This window comes from Rattus norvegicus, chromosome 10 (genome assembly GCF_036323735.1).
Source record: "Rattus norvegicus strain BN/NHsdMcwi chromosome 10, GRCr8, whole genome shotgun sequence".
Lineage (NCBI taxonomy): Eukaryota > Metazoa > Chordata > Mammalia > Rodentia > Muridae > Rattus > Rattus norvegicus.
In genome coordinates this window covers 56,276,690-56,295,812 of record NC_086028.1, presented here as the reverse complement: position 1 = coordinate 56,295,812, position 19,123 = coordinate 56,276,690, and the positions used below count along the sequence as shown (strand labels likewise).

General features: G+C 42.8%; 1 protein-coding gene across 5 annotated transcripts in view; it reads left to right on the top strand.

Annotated features, from left to right (window-relative positions):
- Nlrp1a (NLR family, pyrin domain containing 1A) overlaps positions 1-18,679 on the top strand; it is a 55,096-nt gene extending 36,417 nt beyond the window's left edge. For 4 of the 5 annotated variants that reach the window (XM_039086323.2, XM_006246755.5, XM_039086324.2 and 1 more), the window contains 6 exons: positions 6,051-6,274; positions 10,152-10,414; positions 10,880-11,005; positions 11,888-12,029; positions 14,614-14,658; positions 15,062-18,679. In XM_039086323.2, coding sequence (XP_038942251.1) covers positions 6,051-6,274; positions 10,152-10,414; positions 10,880-11,005; positions 11,888-12,029; positions 14,614-14,658; positions 15,062-15,354 — 1,093 coding nt within the window. In that variant the 3' untranslated portion in view covers positions 15,355-18,679. Of the gene's footprint in view, positions 1-6,050; positions 6,275-10,151; positions 10,415-10,879; positions 11,006-11,787; positions 12,030-14,613; positions 14,659-15,061 lie in introns of those variants that run through there. The other variant, XR_005489886.2, reaches the window with a different exon arrangement.
- The last annotated feature ends 444 nt before the right edge of the window (positions 18,680-19,123 follow it).

Genomic DNA, 19,123 nt, shown 5'->3' with positions numbered 1-19,123 from the left:
TGGTTGGGAGACCTTTAATGACTGCTTCTATTTCCTTAGGAGTTATGGGGTTGTTTAAATGGTTTATCTGTTCCTGATTTAACTTCAGTACCTGGTATCTGTCTAGGAAATTGTCCATTTCCTGCAGATTTTCAAGTTTTGTTGAATATAGGCTTTTATAGTAAGATCTGATGATTTTTTTAATTTCTTCTGAATCTGTAGTTATGTCTCCCTTTTCATTTCTGATTTTGTTAATTTGGACACACTCTCTGTGTCCTCTCATTAGTCTGGCTAAGGGTTTATCTATCTTGTTGATTTTCTCAAAGAACCAACTTTTGGTTCTGTTGATTCTTTGTATGGTCCTTTTTGTTTCTACTTGGTTGATTTCAGCTCCGAGTTTGATTATTTCCTGCCTTCTACTCCTCCTGGGTGTATTTGCTTCTTTTTGTTCTAGAGCTTTTAGGTGTGTTGTCAAGCAGGTGACATATGCTCTTTCCTACTTCTTTCTGCAGGCACTCAGCGCTATGAGTTTTCCTCTTAGTACAGCTTTCATTGTGTCCCATAAGTTTGGGTATGTTGTACCTTCATTTTCATTAAATTCTAAAAAGTCTTTAATTTCTTTCTTTATTTCTTCCTTGACTAGGTTATCATTGAGTAGAGCATTCTTCAATTTCCACGTATATGTGGGCATTCTTCCCTTATTGTTATTGAAGACCAGCTTTAGGCCGTGGTGGTCTGATAGCACGCATGGGATTATTTCTATCTTTCTGTACCTGTTGAGGCCTGTTTTTTGACCAACTATATGGTCAATTTTGGAGAAAGTACCATGAGGAGCTGAGAAGAAGGTATATCCTTTTGCTTTAGGATAGAATGTTCTATAAATATCTGTTAAGTCCATTTGGTTCATGACTTCTCTAAGTCTGTCTACATCTCTGTTTAATTTCTGTTTCCATGATCTGTACATTGATGAGAGTGGGGTGTTGAAATCTCCTACTATTATTGTGTGAGGTGCAATGTGTGTTTTGAGCTTTAGTAAGGTTTCTTTTACGTATGTTGGTGCCCTTGTATTTGGGGCATAGATATTTAGGATTGAGAGTTCATCTCGGTGGATTTTTCCTTTGATGAATATGAAGTGTCCTTCCTTATCTTTTTTGATGACTTTTAGTTGAAAATTGATTTTATTTGATATTAGAATGGCTACTCCAGCTTGCTTCTTCTGACCATTTGCTTGGAAAGTTGTTTTCCAGCCTTTCACTCTGAGGTACTGTCTGTCTTTGTCTCTGAGGTGTATTTCCTGTAGGCAGCAGAATGCAGGGTCCTCGTTGCATATCCAGTTTGTTAATCTATGTCTTTTTATTGGGGAGTTGAGGCCATTGATGTTGAGAGATATTAAGGAATAGTGATTATTGCCTCCTGTTATATTCATATTTGGATATGAGGTTATGTTTGTGTGCTTTTCTTCTCTTTGTTTTGTTGCCAAGATGATTAGTTTCTTGCTTCTTCTAGGGTATAGCTTGCCTCCTTATGTTGGGCTTTACCATTTATTATCCTTTGGTACTGGATGTGTAGAAAGATATTGTGTAAATTTAGTTTTGTCATGGAATATCTTGGTTTCTCCATCTATGTTAGTTGAGAGTTTTGCAGGATATAGTAACCTGGGCTGGCATTTGTGTTCTCTTAGGGTCTGTATGACATCTGTCCAGGATCTTCTGGCTTTCATAGTTTCTGGCGAAAGGTCTGGTGTGATTCTGATAGGTCTGCCTTTATATGTTACTTGACCTTTTTCCCTTACTGCTTTTAATATTCTTCCTTTATTTTGTGGGTTTGGTGTTTTGACTATTATGTGACGGGAAGAGTTTCTTTTCTGGTCCAATCTATTTAGAGTTCTGTAGGCTTCTTGTATGCTTATGGGTATCTCTTTCTTTAGGTTAGGGAAGTTTTCTTCTATGATTTTGTTGCAGATACTTACTGGTCCTTTGAGCTGGGAGTCTTCACTCTCTTCTATACCTATTATCCTTAGGTTTGATCTTCTCATTGGGTCCTGGATTTCCTGTATGTTTTGGACCAGTAGCTTTTTCCGCTTTACATTATCTTTGACAGTTGAGTCGATGATTTCTATGGAATCTTCTGCTCCCGAGATTCTCTCTTCCATCTCTTGTATTCTGTTGGTGAAGCTCGTATCTACAGCTCCTTGTCTCTTCTTTTGGTTTTCTATATCCAGGGTTGTTTCCATGTGTTCTTTCTTGATTGCTTCTATTTCCATTTTTAATTCCTTCAACTGTTTGATTGTGTTTTCCTGGAATTCTTTCAGGGATTTTTGTGACTCCTCTCTATGGGCTTCTACTTGTTTATTTATGTTTTCCTGGAATTCTTTTAGGGATTTTTGCGATTCCTCTCTGTAGGTTTCTACTTGTTCTCTTGAAACAAGTTCTTCATGTCTTTCTTGAAGTCCTCCAGCATCATGATCAAATATGATTTTGAAACTAGATCTTGCTTTTCTGGTGTGTTTGGATATTCCGTGTTTGCTTTGGTGGGAGAATTGGGCTCCGAGAATGCCATGTAATCTTGGTTTCTGTTGCTTGGGTTCCTGTGCTTGCCTCTCGCCATCAGATTATCTCTAGTGTTACTTTGTTCTGCTATTTCTGACAGTGGCTAGACTGTCCTATAAGCCTGTGTTTCAGGAGTGCTGTAGACCTGTTTTCCTGTTTTCTTTCAGCCAGTTATGGGAACAGAGTGTTCTGCTTTCGGGCGTGTAGTTTTTCCTATCTACAGGTCTTCAGCTGTTCCTGTGGGCCTGTGTCTTGAGTGCACCAGGCAGGTCGCTTGCAGCAGAAAAGTTGGTCTTACCTGTGGTCCCCAGGCTCAAGTTTGCTTGTGGGGTGTTGTTTATGAGCTCTCTGCGGCGGCAGCCACCAGGAAGATCTGTGCCGCCCTTCCGGGAGCTTCCGTGCAGCAGGGTTCCAGATGGCGTTTGGTGTTTTCCTCTGGAATCAGTAATGTGTGCAGAGTGCAGTCTCTTCTGGTTTCCCAGGCATGTCTGCCCCTCTGAAGGTTTAGCTCTCCCTCCCACGGGATTTGGGTGCAGAGAACTGTTTATCCGGTCAGTCCCTTCAGGTTCCAGTGGTGTCTCAGACGCAGCGGACCTGCTGCTCCTGGGCCCTCCTCTACGGGAACCCAGAGGCCTGTAGAATACTGCAAATCTTATGTAAGGCAAAAGACACTGTCATTGGGACAAAATGGCAACCAACATATTGGGAAAGGATCTTTACAATCCTACATCTGATAGAGGGCTAATGTCCAAAATATACAAAGAACTCAAGAAGTTAGACTCCAGAGAGTCAAATAACCCTATTTAAAAATGGGGTACAGAGTTAAACAAAACATTCTTAGCTGAGGATTTTTTTTTAACTTGAGTATTTCTTATTTACATTTCGAGTGTTATTCCCTTTCCCGGTTTACAGGCCAACATCCCCCTAACCCCTCCCTCTCACCTTCTTTATGGGTGTTCCCCTCCCATCCTTCCCCAATTGCCGCCCTCCCCCCAACAATCACGTTCACTGGGGGTTCAGTCTTAGCAGGACCCAGGGCTTCCCCTTACACTGGTGATCTTACTAGGATATTCAATGCTACCTATGAGGTCAGAGTCCAGGGTCAGTCCATGTATAGTCTTTAGGATTATTGAATAGCCAAAAGGCACCTAAAGAAATGTTCAACATCATTAGTCATCAGGCAAATGCAAATCAAAACAACCCTGAGATTCCACCTCACACCAGTCAGAATGTCACAAACTCAGGTGACAGCAGATGCTGGAGACAGTGTGGAGAAAGAGGAACATTCCTCCATTGTTGGTGGGATTACAATCTGGTACAACCACTCTGGAAATCTGTCTGGAGGTTCCTCATAAAATTGGACATTCCACACTACCTGAGGACCCCACTATACCTCTCTTGGGCATATACACAAGTGATGCTCCAACTTACAACAAAGATACGTGCTCCACTATGTTCATTGCAGACTTATTTATAATAGCCAGAAGCTGGAAAGGACCCAGATGCTCTTCAACAGAGAAATGGATTCAAAAAATGTGGTACATCTACACAATGGAGTACTACTCAGCTATCAAAAACAATGACATCATGAAATTCACAGGCAAATGGAAAGAACTAGAAAATATTATCCTGAGTTATGTTACTCAACCACAGAAAAACACACTTGATATGCACTCATTGATAAGTGGATATTAGCCAAAAAGCTTGAATTACACAAGATGCAATCCACAGACCACAGGAAGCTCAAGAAGAAGGATGATCAAAACGCGGATGCTCCCACTCCTTCTTAAAAGAGGAAAAATATCCACAGGAGGGGATATGGAAGCAAAATTTAGAGCAGCGACTCGAGGAATGCCTTGAGGGCCTGTCCCATATGTGGCCCATATATATACAGCCACCAAAACTAGATAAGATTGATGAAGCTAAAAAATGTATGCTGAAAGAGACAGGCTATAGATCTCTCCTGAGATGCATATCCAGAGCATGTCCAATACAGAGGTCAATGCTAGCAGCAAACCACTGAACTGAGAACAGGACCCCCTTGGGGGAATTAGAGGAGGAAAAATTTAGAACAGAGGCAGAAGGAACACCCAATCAGAGCCTGCCCCACATGTGGCCCATACATATACAGCCATCCAATTAGACAAGATGGATGAAGCAAAGAAGTGCAGGCCGACAGGAGCCGGATGTAGATCTCTCCTGAGAGACACAGCCAGAATACAGCAAATACAGAGGCGAATGCCAGCAGCAAACCACTGATCTGAGAATGGGACCCCCATTGAAGGTTTCAGAGAAAGAACTCGAAGAGCTTGAAGGAGCTCGAGACCCCTTATGAACAACAATGCCAAGCAACCAGAGCTTCCAGAGACTAAGCCACTACCTAAGGACTATACATGGACTGACCCTGTACTCTGACCTCATAGGTAGCAATGAATATCCTAGTAAGAGCACCAGTGGAAGGGGAAGCCCTTGGTCCTGCCAAGACTGAACCCCCAGTGAACGTGATTGTTAGGGGGAGGGTGGTAATGGGGAGAGGATGGGGAGGGGAACACTCAAGGAGAAGGGGAGGGGGAGGGGTTAGGGGAATGTTGGCCTGGAAACCGGGAAGGGGAATAACAATCGAAATGTAAATAAGAAATACTCAAGTTAATAAAGATGGTGGAAAGAAAACAAAACAATACAAAAGAAAACAAAAAAAGAGTTGATAAGCCTGAATTCAGACAGAAAAGGAGAACATCTTTAGAAAAAAAAAAAAGAAAGAGGTGAAGGAGCTTGCAACCCCCTAAGAACAACAATGCCAACTAACCAGAGCTTCCAGGAACTAAACCACTACCAAAAGAGTATTCATGGACTCACCCAGGGCTTGAACTGCATATGTAGCAGAGAATAGCCAGTGGAAGGGCACCAGTGGAAGGGGAAGCCCTTGGATCCCACACTGCAGGGGAATATGGGGGAGGGGAATAAGGGAGATGTATAGGGGGAATACCTGCATGGGGGAGGAGGAGGGGAGGGAATGAAGGCTATGAACAGGAAACTGGAAAGGAGAGTAACATTTGAAATGTAAGTAAAGAAATATATCTAATAAAATACTTTAAAAAGAATATATCCACTAAGAACTGAAAACATACATCATTGATAGACCCCTTGTTTAGTGTGCAAAACCTAGTTTGATTCACAGAACTTAGCACACATATGCACACACACATGCACACATACCAACCTATTCCTCACCGTTATCACTATCACAGGAAGAGCTGAGAGCTGCCTACATGTGTTACATGTAGGTTCGCATTAGATCACTCGGTACTCAGAGTTCTCGAGATGGTGTTGTCAATAACCTTATGTACAGATGAGGAAACAGAGTTGGGAGGTTAAATCACTAATCAGGGATCCATGTAGGCAGCAGAGGAACAAAACTCAGAGCCAGTTGCCTGAAGTTGGCTGTGTCCCGAACTCTGCACTGGGTCTGCACACATCAGATGAGCAGTGGTGTTAACTGGTGTCTGCCTCTCCCTCTTTCAGAGTGCGATTGCCCATGGCTGGTTCCTACCACTGTCCCAGCACAGGACTCCACTTTGTGGTGACAAGGGCAGTGACAATCGAGATTGGATTCTGTGCCTGGAGCCAATTCCTGCATGAGACTCCCTTGCAACACAGTCACATGGTGGCTGGACCTCTGTTTGACATCAAGGCTGAGCACGGAGCTGTGACTGCAGTGTGCCTCCCTCATTTTGTGTCCCTCCAAGGTAATCAAGGGAAGCATAAGGAGGGGGGTGGTAATAATGGATGGACTTATCAGGCCATATAGGAACTGCAGGATGGTGGATGATATATAAGTGTTTCGAGGGTTCCTTAATGAGGCAGAACAGTTTACAGGGGTGGACAGTGAAGTGTTTTGTCATCCCTTCTTGTCTGATGTATCTTCTTTGAGGCACATGTCTCCCAGCTTTATGATGTTATTTCTGTTTTACTAGGAGGTGTCCCTAATTAGAAAGTGATGTCCTCAGTAGCAATATTGACTAGTGATTATCAAGAACTCTTTACAAACTATGTTCCTCAAGGTGTGCTATCTCTGCTCAGATGGAAAGGTATCCTGGAAGCCCAGGGATCATACAACTCTGAGGGGAGAAGGTATCCCAATGGAAGTTCATCCTGAGACATGGGAGCTCAGGAATCACACAGCTCTGAGAGGAAGCATCCTCAGCAGAGGCATTGCAGCTCCCAGGAAATGGGATTCCCAACTGAGCTCAGGAGCTCAGGAGCCTCAACCCTGCTCCTTCTCTTCACTTCTTCTCTTCATTGCTTCTCTTCTTGGCATCTTCCAACCAGAGGGTCACAGCAGACAGAAAATCCCATGAAGGATAGTTATTGGAGGGTCCAAGATCTTCAGGGACAAATCCAGGGATGGCTGCCTGCTGCTCCCAGGAGGGGACAGCAAGGAATGGACTATGGACAGGGCTTATACGGAATTACTGAGGGAGTGGGGTTTTTAGGACAGAGATTTCCAGATTGGAGATCAATGGGATTTCAAGTCCTGAGCTTGGGGAGCTCAGGGACTTGTGAGTTTTCCTATTCAGGGATTGGTTAAGTATGTGGGAAGGAAGCTCAGGATTGGCGAGTTCTTTTTCACCCCCTTTTCCTTGCATCAGGCTCGTGGATTAGGGTGGGAAGTCTTTCCCGATTGCAGCTGACTTTTGCCAGGTCCCATCCCTGAGGAGCTTCTGGGAAGGCTGGAGAGGAGGTGTTGCCACTGTGCACAGTACCTATGGGACAGCTCCTGCAGTGGAATTCCACCGAGGCTCTGAGTTATGGCAGGAGAGGAGGTGTAGCTGAAGTGGACAGCTCCTCAGGGAAACATGAAATCTAAAGTATTATAGTGTCACCATTTCAAAAAGAGCCAGCATTTTGGACAGCTCCTGTGGGATATTTTACTGCAGCAGCCATAGGCTGAGGCAGGAAGGAGTGGCCTGCCACTGCTTTGAAGAGTTCTTTTTCAAAATGAATCTAGGAAACTACAAGGAACATTTGCTACCCAGGGTCAACCAACATTGTAAGCCATTACACTCCTAGAGGCAGGAAGAAAATGATGTCATCACATTCCATTTCAAGACTATTGCCACAAAAGAGAATAGAGAAGGCTCATAAATTGTTTCAACCACAGTGATCTCCAAAGATTCCTTCAGAAAATGATCTGAAAAATATAAGGCTTCTGGGGTCATCACGGTGGGTGAGATGGCTCTGCCCCTGACTAGCCACAACACTGGTCCCTGGTCAAAAGGAGTGTGTGTGCCAGCTCTCAGTACACAGATAGCATGGGACAGCAGAAGAAGAGATTTCCTCTGCCCTCTTGCTCCTCGCCACTTAAGGCAATCCAGAAATTTGACCCCAGGGTCATGAGAGTGGACCCATTAGTAGCATCCATATCAAGTTGACAAATGACATTAATCTACACAGTTCTTTTTTTTTTTTTTTGGTTCTTTTTTTCGGAGCTGGGGACCGAACCCAGAGCCTTGCGCTTCCTAGACAAGTGCTCTACCACTGAGCTAAATCCCCAACCCAATCTACACAGTTCTAACCATAGCCATGTTGTCAACTTCATACCCAAGGACATCACTTTAAATCATGACTCAGACACACTGCCTAGCCTGCTATCTGAAGCTGTGCATCCTGACTCAATGAACCCCCTCAGTAGAGGATCTTTCCAGCATAAAAAAACTATAGGAATGATACTGAAAAGTTCTACTGACAGCTTTGAGATGTGGGCACTCTGATAACTGTATGATGTGCTGACCATAGGGAAACACTTATTTGAGTATTTTTGGAACAGAGAAACCATCAGTTAAGGCTTTCTACATTTAAATTAATTTGGTTCTTCACAAAATGAAACCTATAGAGTGAGATTTTGCCCTCAAGACACCTTTCCTAATGCCACAGTATAATACACCTTTCCCTTCTATGATGATGATCTCTTTAACAATTACAGATGATTTAGAAGAATCATTCGGAATGGTTTTTTGTCAAGAAACGTCTCCTGACAAATTAGTACCTTAAATTTAAATTCGTCTTCACTCACATTCAGGGAATTAAAAAAATAAATCTATATTCTTGACAAAACTATAGCATGAATAGATTCTTTCCATTTAAATTTCCCAATAAAAACTTTTCTACTCTTGGGAATCTCATGAGCTGACCTCCATTGCCTCTCTCCACATTTGTGTCTTTCCTACATCCACTAGAATATCACCAAAAGCTCTGCTCTTAGGACAGTAGAGCACTTCTAGTCCTAAGTATTAAATTCTTTGATATTCTATCCACAAAACAGTTCCAAACACCTAACAAGCTCTTGATCTACCTTTTTTTATACCAACAACCCAACTCCTGGTATCAACTCTCTGCCCAAGTTAACTTACTTTTGACTCAAAATTTAAAAAAAAAACTAATCAAAGAAACTCAGAAGAAAATAGATTTGTTTTGCCTCACAGTTCAAAGGGAAATTCAATTCATCATGACCTAGAGGTCTGACAACATGGTGATATGTCACCTAGTAAACATGCATGAACAAATAAGGAAGAGAAAAGTGAAGGCTTGTGCTCATGTGACCTTCCCCATTTAACACCATCCTGGATCCAACTCAATGGAATGATGTTACCCACCTCAGGAAGATCCTCCCAAATCAATAATCCCAATCAAGATAATCTCCTTCTATTATGCACCAAGACTAGATTCAAGGTGATATTAAATTTCATTAAGTTCATATTTAAGATTAACAATTCTAGGGACCCATATAGCTTTGTCTTAAGTGGACAAACGTACCCTGACTCTAATTCATAATACTCTATCATGCAACAAACACTTTAGAGGACACTGAAAAATCCCAAAGCAATGATGACAGAACCTTGGTGAACCTAAGGGTTGTCAAGTTTCTGGCAGTCACCTCTGAGACTATATACTTTATAGCATCCACAAAAGAGACTATCATGAACCTGCATGCAACTGTGAATATTTATGCAGAAACTCTCCAGGTACAAAGTCAAAGCTGTCTCTCAATGTGAGGCAGTCTGCATGAGTCACCCCTGGGAGCAAGTCACACTTACCCTCCTTGGCATTGTGAACTTGCAGTGAGAAAATAGTTGATAGTTCTGTGGTGTTGTCACTGGAAGTTAATTAGTAAATCTTAAATTTTAGTCAGTTTTTCTCATAAACGTAAAAAATAAATACAAACATAACAGAAACCATAATCAGGGCAGGTTATAGAAGAAAAGTTTTATCAGGGCTTACAGTTTCAGAGGATGATCCAAAGACCTTCATGGGAAGGAGGAGCATGGCAGCAAGCAGGCAGGCATGGCACTGGACATTACAGCAACAGCTGAGAGCTTGCGTTCTGATGGGAGAGAAAGAAAACTGATAATGATATGAGCTTTACAAACCTCAAAGCCCACCAGTGACACAGCTCCTTCAACAAGGGATACTTCCCAATCCTTCCCAAGCAGTTCCAACAAACAGAGCAGCCCGTTCTCCTTCAAGCCCCCACAATCATTCTAAATCACAGGATACTAGCTTCCCAGCACAGCGTGGATCAATGGAAATGCTAAACCTACATTTCTTGACTCTCTTCTTTCACAGAGGGAAAGGTGGACAGCTCCTTGTTCCATGTTGCCCACTTCCAAGACCATGGGATGGTCCTAGAAACGCCAGCAAGGGTGGAACCACATTTCGCAGTACTGGAAAACCCAAGCTTCTCCCCTATGGGAGTTTTACTGAGAATGATTCCTGCTGTGGGACACTTCATCCCCATCACTTCCATCACATTGATCTACTATCGCCTGTATCTCGAGGACATCACCTTTCACCTTTACCTGGTCCCCAATGACTGCACTATTCGGAAGGTGACACTGAGGACCACAAATATGGGGCCATGGTGGGCAAACAGAAAATTTGAGTTATAGCTAGTAAGCCCCTTGGAGAGATTCTGAGCTGAGAGTTGGGATACAGTTCTGCATTCTTCTTGACCCCCTACCCAAACACCATAGTTTCACTCAACTGTCTTTGATGCCAATTTACTAATCCCACAACAGCCTCTATAGCATCTTCCTACCCACCAAGTGGATGAAAATGCTCTATGCACAACCTGTAGCAACTCCCTTCTTCTGAGGCAGGTACACTGCTCCCAAAATGAGCATGAACAGGGCCAATAATCCAAGTCTCAGTGTGTCAGAACACATGGTAGAAGGGAGCTCATGAGGTGTCGTCACCCTATCCCACAAAATGTACAGATCAAGCACCTTACTTTATTCAGATCAGATGTTGTGACCCAGAAATCTAAAGAAATCACTGTGTGTAATGTTCCCTAGGCCATTGATGAGGAAGAACTGAAGTTTCAGTTTGTGCGCATAAACAAGCCACCCCCAGTAGATGCTCTTTATGTTGGTTCCCGCTATATCGTGTCCAGCTCCAAAGAGGTGGAAATTCTCCCAAAGGTGAGCATCCAGGTGTTTCTGATGCCAGTCTTGGGAAACCTGTGCAGCTGGTTACAAGGGTTTGTGGAACGCTGAAATTGGGGAGAAAACAATTAAGATTTGGGATGAGCAAGGGTACACCAAAGTTAGGTGAAAATTCATTTAAGGAAACCAGAAAGAATACTGATTCGGCCTGGAGACTTGAGAAATTCGATTCAATATACCACAGAGAAGGCTCCAGGTAACATAGAAGAAGCCCAGGCCGAGGATTTGTGAGCTGGGCTTTCAGGATGAGCTCTCACTCATCTGTGGCTGTTATGGTTTGAATCTCAAATGCCTCCTACAGGTGTAAATGTTTAAACAGTAAATGTTGGTCTCCAGACAGTGGTAGTATTTTGAGAGTTTGTGGAATCAAACCTGTGAGGCCTGGCTGTCAGAAGCAAGCCATAGGTAGCAAGCCTTGAGGCCTATAGCCATGCCCTGCTCCCACCTCAGTCTGCTCATTCCTGATCCTTTGGGATAAAGCAAGCCATGCCACAAGTTGTTCTGCTAAGAATGGAGCCCCATCTTTGATGTGTTCACCACCATGAAGTTAAGCAATAACATAAACCTTTCCTTAAGGTGCTTCCTGTCAGGTTTTGTCGAATAATAAGAAAAGAAACAGTATGCTAGGTCCTCAGCCTTCCAAGTAAAGATGCAGGCTCAAAGGCTGTGGGTCACCTCAGTGCAAAAGATAGTGTAAAATATGGTATGCAAAATTAAGAGATTATGAGGTTGTTGAAAGCCTTAATTTACATGAGTAGATCTCTCTCTCTTTCTCTCTCTCTCTCTCTCTCTCTCTCTCTCTCTCTCCCTCCCTCCCTCCCTCCCTCCCTCCCTCCCTCCCTCCCTCCCTCCCTCTAGGAACTGGAGCTGTGCTACCGAAGCCCTCGGGAATCCCAGCTCTTCTCTGAGATATATGTTGGAAACATTGGTTCAGGGATTAATCTGCAACTAACAGACAAGAAGTATATGAATCTCATATGGGAGGCCTTGCTGAAACCAGGTAAAATTAGTTTAAGACCAGAGACCCTAAGAGTTGAAGAAATACAATGATTAAGAAGAGGTGTATTGTCATTATTTCTTGCTGCCACAAAATCAGATCAGATGTGGTTTTCTAGACCAATAAAAGGTGGTAGGACCACAGTTTAAACTATGAAACTGTATTAGTCAGCCCTTCACAATTGTGGCAAATATAAGAAAAAAGACTTTTAAACAAGAAAGGATTCCTTTGACTCGAGGTCTTAGAAGCAGGTTTCTGTCCATGGTCAGCTGCCTCAATCTGTTTGACCCTGATATGAAACAGGATATCATGGAAGTGGGAGTTTCCATGTGAGAGAGAAGGCTGATCTTTGCTCTCTCCAAAGAAGAGAGAGGGGAAGGGAAATAAAGGGAGAGAGAGTGAGAGCAGGGAGAAGAGGAGGAAGTGGAAGTGAGAGGAGGAGAAGGGGAAAAGTTCATCCACTCTGTTCTCTCCCAGGACATGCCCAGTGACTGGCGTCCTCCAGCTGTACAGTCTTATGTGATTCCCTTTCCATTCTCAGTACTCACTCCATGATGAGAGCATTGGAGTATGACTCCATTCATAGCCCTCAGGACCAGTCACCTGTGAATACTGCTGCAGGACTCGTCATTCAACACATGATCATTGTTCAGGGAACACATCATATGCAAAGCACCACATGCTCTAAGCCATGTTTCCTCAGTTACTTAATTACAGGGATGAGTATTCACCCACACCTTTTTCTCAGCATCCTGTACAGCCATAAGTATCTGCCATCACCTCCATTCTCAAGAGATGAGATGGAACCATAAGTAATGTTAACCTGAATTTTCCTAATAGCAAAATGTTTCCTAGCCATTTGTGTTTCCTCCTTTGAGAATTCTTTGGTTACTTCTCTGGCCCATCTTATAACTGGGTTATTTCCTTGAAATTCAGGGTTTTTATTTCCATGTACATTCAGATTACTACTAATCTACTGCTAGATAATATGTTGAAAACAATTTGCCTCCTCCTTGCATGAATTTTTACTCACGTTTCCTATACTATACAGACTTTCTTAGTGTCATGAGAGTCAATCTATCTACTGCTGCTTTTGCTTCCTGTGCTACCAGAGTCTCACTCACACCATCCTAACTTACACTGCCATGTGCAAATGCCCTCCCTACGGTTTCCTCTACCAGTTTTGGGACTGGACCTTACATTTAGGTCTTTGATCATTTCATGTTGAAATGTTGATGGTGAAATATAGGCATCTAATTTAATTATTCCATGTGTTGCCATCTCGGTTTTCCAGTACTATTTGTTGAACAGACTGTCTTTTCACAGAGTAGATTTTGGTTTCTTCATCAAAGGCTGGGGAGCTATGGTTGTGTGGTTTTTGCCTGACCCTCTACTCTAATCCATAGACCTGGGTGTCTGTTTGTACCCATGCTGTGCTGTTTTAATTACTATGGCTTTAGCATTAGTTTGAACTCACACGAGTTAATGCTTCCCATTATACTGCTGTTGTTCAAGAGTACCTTGGCTGTCCATAGCTTTTGTGTGCTTCAGAAATTTTTCCTACTATCTGTTAAGCATGTCCCTGGAATCTTAACTGGGACTGCATTGAGTCTGTAGAGTGCTTTTAGTAGGGTGGCTGTTTTTACACTTTTGATTCTTCCAAACATTGAGCGTGTTGAAGGTGTCTTTCCATCTTGTAAAGCCTTCCTCCATTTAGTCATAAATGTATCTTAAAGTTTCTGTTGTAGAGGTCTTGCATTCCTGTGGTTAGGGTTTTCTGTCCAGCATTTCGATTGGTTGATTTGCATATTTATTTTATTTACTTATCTATTTATTTGCTATTTTAACGCATCCATATTTTCAAGATGACAGAGACAAGTGAATATACTAAAATGTCTTGAGTGCAGTAACAGTACAGTCTTGGTACAACACCCAAAGCCAGGCTCCCCTAATCAAGCAGGACTTCCAATACTACAGACCACGTTGTTGGGCTGACTTCACTAAACTGTTTGAGAACATTGAATGCAGGCAACTCATATACCCTTAAGGTTTTTCATAAACTGCAGCTTATTAATCTCCGTCACTTGTGACTGAAATTCACTTGCTCTTTCCGTGTGCTCAGTCTTCCTTCAACTTATTCCTGCCATCAAATCCAGAACACAAGTTTATCATATGCGCATGTACAAAGTCAAACAAGGACAAAAAAGTAGGATTTTTGTTTTACTTTGTTTTGTTGTTTATTTAACCAAGAATTAAATGTCAAAGCCATCTAGCAAAGGACTTGGTTAGTTGTTCGAAAGGAATTCAGTTGCGGATAAAATTGAGTCTGAGATCATGTGGGAGAAGTGTCTATTGCTCATTCCCACATCTACTCTCTGTGATGATAGGGTAGGCCTAAGATGCATGTTTCCAGGTCTATTCTCTCTATGATGATAAGCCAAGATGCTCTGGATAACTGAGGAACTGTTTGCCTTCCACAGAATGTCTGTAGTTCAGTCTCAGAATCCAGGCATGGGTAGGAGTTTCACAGAATGCACTGAGTGTTGGTGGGCACCATTACAGATGCTTCATCTCCCTTTTCTTCCAGGGGACCTCAGACCTGCACTGCCCAGGATGGCTTCAGCCCCCAAAGGTTAGTAAAATTGTAAGACACTAGAGAAGCCAATCATATTTGGCCGGTACTTCACCTCACCCTTGAGAAAAGAGCAGAGAGAAAGGAGGGAACCTCAGTTTGCAAATTTCTCCAGAATGTAGAAGTTCATACCAAGAAGGGGGTTCCTCTCATGACCCCTGCTGCTTACCACAGTGACAATAAGTTCACCCATTCCCAAACTTACTGCCCAACCATAAACCCTTCCCCCTAGTCAGATAAAATTTCAAACTAATAACTAGCCCCAAGAAAGGTGAAGAAAAACTCCCAATGGCCCTCCAGAGGAAGGGATGCAGGGATGCAGGAAAAGAGCCAGAGGTGGGCAGCCAATCAGAGACCCCAAAGGAGCATTTCTTTGCTCAGAGCCAGTCTCATTTACCCTTAGATGCTCCTGCCCTGCTACACTTCGTGGACCAGCATCGGGAGCAGCTGGTGGCCCGAGTGACATCAGTGGACCCTCTCTTGGACAAGCTGCATGGTCTGGTGCTGAGTGAAGAAGATTATGAGACAGTGAGGGCTGAGGCCACAAACCAAGACAAGATGAGGAAGCTCTTCAGGGGCAGCCGGTCCTGGAGCTGGGATTGCAAAGACCATTTCTACCAAGCTCTGAAGGAGACCCATCCTCACCTGATCATGGACCTCCTTGAGAAGTCGGGAGGGGTCTCTGTTAGACTCTGACATCCTGGTGACTAAGGATGAACATTCTCCTTAGAGTCCTGGCTCTACCTGGCCTTCCTTAGTTTCTCCATGTGTAACCCAGGGCCATCTGAGTTCCCTTTCTTGTGGCAGTGCTTCCATGACATTTCTTGGTGATCCGCATGATCCCTTTTGGCCTTCCCTAGCCCTATATTCATGTGGAGTGAGCATCTCAGAAAACATCCAGTGGAGGCAGCAAGTCTATTCAGGCCTTGATCCCCGTTCTCAAAGTAGATCAGAGCAGCCAGCCTAGGGACAACCTGACGCATCATAAATGCAAGCAGGACTGGGGATCATGGGAATGGAAACAAAAAGATGATAGTTTTCCCTGGAAAGTGAGTGCCTCACAGGAAGGGAAGGGGACTTTTTAAAAAAAAAAAATTTTAAAAAAGAGCCAAAAAAAAATTTTAGTAAATAATATTTCTTTACTTACATTTCAAAAGTTATTCCCCTTCCAGGTTTCCTGTCCATAAGTCCCCATCCCCTCCCCCTCCCCCATACAGGTATTCCCCCTATCCATCCCCCTTACTCCTCCCCCCCATAGTCCCCTGCCCTGGGTGTCCAACCTTGGCAGGACCAAAGGCTTCCCCTTCCACTGGTGCCCCAACAAGGCTATTCTCTGCTACATATGCAGTTGGAACCCTGCATATGGGTCAGTCCATGTACAGTCTTTTGGTAGTGGTTTAGTCCCTGGAAGCTCTGGTTGGTTGGCATTGTTTTTCTTAGGGGGTTGCAAGTCCCTTCAGCTCTTTCAATTCTTCCTCTAATTCCCCCAAAGGAGGTCCTATTCTCAGTTTGGTGGTTTGCTGCTAGCAGTGACCTCTGTATTGGACATGCTCTAGATGTGTCTCTCAGGAGAAATCTATATCCGGTCCCTTTCAGCATGCATTTTTGAGCTTCATCAATCTTATCTAGTTTTGGCGGCTGTATATATATGGGAGAAGGGGACTTTTTAAACTCATGTTATGTGCTCGGAAACAGAGATGCAGAGAAGTCACATGACACAGCATGGGACTCACTGCCAGAAACACCTCAGAGTCAGTGCGCATTGTCAATTAATCTTGGGCAGTTACACATGCACAAGCCTTCTGTTCTTGTGATGAACTTACAAGCCTCACATTTGCATACATCATCCCATATGGAGGTGAGAGTCACAGCTTAAGAAACTGATGTGCCAAGGTAGAACGGATGATTGAACAGAAGGCTCAGTGGTTAGGAACTGCTCTTGATATGATCAGAGTCCTCCTCCCAGCACCCACTTCAGACAGCTGACAACTGTGGATAACACCAGCTTCATGGGATCCAACAGACTCCTTCCCACTCCTTGGTCACCCATACACCCATTCACATGCCCAAAATACGTTTTAATTTTATAAAAGAATGAATAACAAAATGGAACTCTTCTCCATTGTTCACCAATCTACCAGAGGAATGCCTCACCAAAACCCACAGTGGGACTTGAGGCTTGTAAGTCTGTGTACTTGTCCCCAGGACAGCCCTGCCAGTCTCTTTCCCCAGACCACCAGCTTCCCTTCTGGATGAAGCTTCTGCATTCCTCCCTGACAGACCCATGCACAGAGCAGTTAGCCAGCTTCTCAGTGTCATCCATCTTTCCTCTTGACTCTGCAGGTGTGCTCGCTCTACTGTGTGGATCTCTGCACCCTGCTTCTCTTTCTCTTTTGGAAAACAGTATTTTCCTCATTCTAACTCCTGCCCTTCACTGGGTTACAGGCAGGTAGTTTTTGTCCAGACTTATTATCTAAAATTATCTAGGATATTTAGTGGACAAGAGATAATTTCAGTTTTGACCACCTTTCTGCTGTATTGACTTCATCCAATGTTTAGAAATAACCTAAGACTAAGCAAATAATTATAGATTGAGTCAAGGTTCTTAAATGTGTGTGACAGATATGACACACCAGGCTGTCCATGAAGGTTCTTAAATGATTATGACAGATATGATACACTGGGCTGTCAATCAAGGTCCTTAAACCTGTGTGACAGGTATGACACACTGATCTTATTTGTAAATAAGTTAAAATGCTAAAATATCAATAGTAAATATATTTTCTATACAGTGAGCATCTTAAATTTTATAAAAAGGAAGTATTTTTATTTCATGAATTATTGATGTATTAAAGTGAGTTCCCATCCTTTTCTCTGTCAACTCCTTGCAATTCGAGTGCTGTGTCTGACACGACCCCTGATAGAACAATGGCCAACAACAGATCTGCACTGAGACAGTCTCCAGAGCGGAGGTTCTCAACTTGGCTCCTCCAGAAGACAAGCCTCATGGACAGCGGTCAGGACCAGTCGCTTCAGTCAGACAATGGCACATTTGCAGGGAAAACAGTATTAGTGAATAGAACAGCTCAGTATTAAGTTTTCTTGCCAGAAGTGTTATTCTTCTTCTCTAGGCTGGGTATCTCAAGCTATAATCTGCAGCCCACACAGCTGGTGTCCCAGGAATACAAACACACCTTGTGGGACCAGCGAGAGACACCTGACACTGTTGTCAGTGTCAGGTTCTTTAAAGAATCCAACGGGACAGTAAGTACTTAGAAATAGAGATTTTTAGAGTACACATTCATCTAACATAAGCCAGTGATTTGGAAGAAATATACTTTATACAATAAAAAAAGTTTATTGCCATGTTTACATTGTTGTGTTAATGGTAATTAAACCCAATTACAACAGTAATTTTCTTAAAATTGATCTTTAAGATGATTAAAGGTTCATCATTTTTAAATGTCCTACATAAAGAAAACGTATTAAGGAATATAAAATGGCAACTATCTGCTTAAGTAGCACTCTGCTGGGAAAAGGCTTTTTTTTTAAACTATAAACTCCCATTAATTGGAGTCTGTTTTGTGCCAAGTTACTAGCTGTGGCTTCACTGTCAAAATGTGTGTATCTGTGTGACCTGATAGCACTAGTCACAACAGAGAGCAGGATGATCCAGTTTCTTTGCTGAGTCAGGGGGGGCAGAAGTCTAGGCTGAGGGCACATCTGTGTTTTCAAGGTTTGTCCTTCCTTACCAGGTTAGAATGTTTATTTAACATTTTTATGTCTTCCAGAAGAAACATTACAAAAAAATCAAAAGCTTTTGACTTCTGACACCTCATATGTTTTACCTTTTTTAACCAAAAATATTTTTGTAATCTATTAAAAAAATAACAAAAAAAAATTCCTCTTACTCCAAAATAATCATGATTAGCATAAAATGGCTGTGTATCTTCGAAGTATTTCCTTTTCGTGGAAACTTTGTTTTATATAATCTAAACATTAAATATTTGAAAAGAGCTAACATGTAACTTGTAACAGTCACGTGACAAGTCTTTCTCCTCCAAAAATCAACATTGTTACATTCTTTCCATTTAGCAGTTTCAGAGCTAGTTTTGTATCTTTCTTACTTCCGGTGTAACTTCAATCTGTGGCATCTTCCACCATCACAGGGACAAAACCATCAAACCCTAGCAGTATGCCAACGATTTCTTTATCACACCCATCACGATGTGAATCCTCGATCTTCTACCTTGTCCATAAGGTCTAGTGTCAGGAGATCAACAGGTTTGTGGATGTGTTGACCATGATGGCCACCCTGGAAGTATGGTTTACTTTAACCAGTGAGCAGTGCCTCCTTCAAGGTGTGGCAGCCATGTTTGATCTAAGCTGTGTGTCAGTTGGTAAATGAGACCAAACCTCTGAATTCCCCTGAGAAAGAGAAAGGCAGAGAGAGACAGAGACAGAG